This window comes from Eimeria tenella, genomic scaffold (genome assembly GCF_000499545.2).
Source record: "Eimeria tenella Houghton genomic scaffold, Eth_scaff4517, whole genome shotgun sequence".
Taxonomy (NCBI): domain Eukaryota; phylum Apicomplexa; class Conoidasida; order Eucoccidiorida; family Eimeriidae; genus Eimeria; species Eimeria tenella.
The window spans coordinates 1-1550 of NW_013545444.1; the positions used below are offsets into that span (position 1 = coordinate 1).

General features: G+C 56.3%; 1 protein-coding gene across 1 annotated transcript; it reads left to right on the plus strand.

Moving 5' to 3' along the window:
* Positions 1-52: 52 nt before the first annotated feature.
* Positions 53-476, plus strand: ETH_00041380 (uncharacterized protein; the record flags this gene model as incomplete). The annotated part of the gene is made up of 2 exons (XM_013380152.1): positions 53-182; positions 414-476. Coding segments are annotated over 2 exons (193 nt in total), but the record flags the coding sequence as incomplete, so codon positions are not given.
* Between the last annotated feature and the right edge of the window lie 1074 nt (positions 477-1550).

Genomic DNA, 1550 nt, shown 5'->3' on the forward strand with positions numbered 1-1550 from the left:
CTGTCTGCTGCATTTGCTGCTGCTCCTACTGCCGTTGTTGCTGCTGCTGCAGGTGGCCAGCAGATGAGGGCCCCCCACAGCAACAGCAGCAGCAGCAGCAGCAGCAAAAACAGTACGGCTTAATATCTCCGCCGAAACCCTCTGCCCCAGACCGCCGGCTTCGCTTCTGGACCCGCACTGAGGTCACGCTAAACCCTAAACCCTAAACCCTAGCCCCCGAAACCCTGAGCCCTAAACCCTTAAGCCCAGGACCCAAGGCCCTAAACCCTAAACCCCTAATTGAGCTCTTTGCAAGGTGTTTCTGTACGGCTGGTTGTTTAGGGTTTAAGCTGGCTGCTTAGGGTCTAGGGTTGAGGCCCTAGGGTTTAGGGTTTAGGGTTTAGGGTTTAGGGTTCAGGCTGTTTCTCCTTCAGGAGGCGCTTTTGCTGGAAGGCGTCAAGAGGTTTGGCAAGGGCAGCTGGAGGGAAATTCAGCAGGTGATAAACCCTAAACCCTAAACCCTAAACCCTCGTGATTAGATGCTGTCGGCGTCAGCGCCAGACCACACAGCGTTTGCATCGGCTCAGGAGAGGAGGGTCTAGGGTTTACAGAGGCTATATTTGCGGCCAAGAGTTCACTACTGTAGGCCTTAGGGTTAAGGGTTTAGGGTTTAGGGTTTAGGGTTTAGGGCTTGTCTTGTGTATACAGGAGCACCCACAACTGCGCCAGTTCAGCAACGTGCAGCTCAAAGACAAATTTAGAAATCTGCAAAGACATTTGCAGGCTTCTGAATTCTAAAATTGAGGGTTTAGGGTTTAGGGTTTGGGTTTAGGGGCCGAGAACTTGACCCTTGGACAACAGCAGCAACGCCTACAGCGGCAGCAGCAGCACCGTCCCCTTAAACGTGACGACAGCAGCAGCAACAGCAGCAGCAGCTGCTGCAGCTGTAGCACAAGAAACCCAGGCAGCAGAAGCTGCAGCAGCAAAAGCTGCAGCTGCAGCACACGCAGCAACAGAGGCAGCTGCAGCAGCAGGGTCATCAGCAGCAGAAGCTGCTCCAGCAGAAGCTGCGGCTGGAGCAGCGGAAGCTACAGCTGCAGCAGCAGAAGCTGCAGCTGCAGCAGCAGAAGCTGCAGCTGCAGCAGCAAAGGCTGCAGCTGAAGCAGCAGAAGCTGCAGCTGAAGCAGCAGAAGCTGCAGCTGCTGCAGCAAAGGCTGCAGCTGAAGCAGCAGAAGCTCAGCTGCAGCAGCAAGAGCTGCAGCTGCAGCAGCAGAAGCTGCAGCCGCAGCAGTGGAAGCTGCAGCAGAAGCAGCAGAAGTATCAGCGGCAGAAGCTGCACCTGCAGCAGAGCAAGCTGCAGCTGCAGCACCAGAAACTCAGGCAGCAGAAGCTGCAGCAGCAGAAGCTGCAGCAGCAAAAGCTGCAGCAGCAGAAGCTGCAGCTGCCGCTGGAACAGCACAAGCTGCAGCTGCAGCAGCAGAAGCTACAGCTGCAGCAGCGGAAGCTGCAGCTGCAGCAGCAGAAGCTGCAGCTGCAGCAGCAGAAGCTGCAGCTGCAGCAGCGGAAGCTGC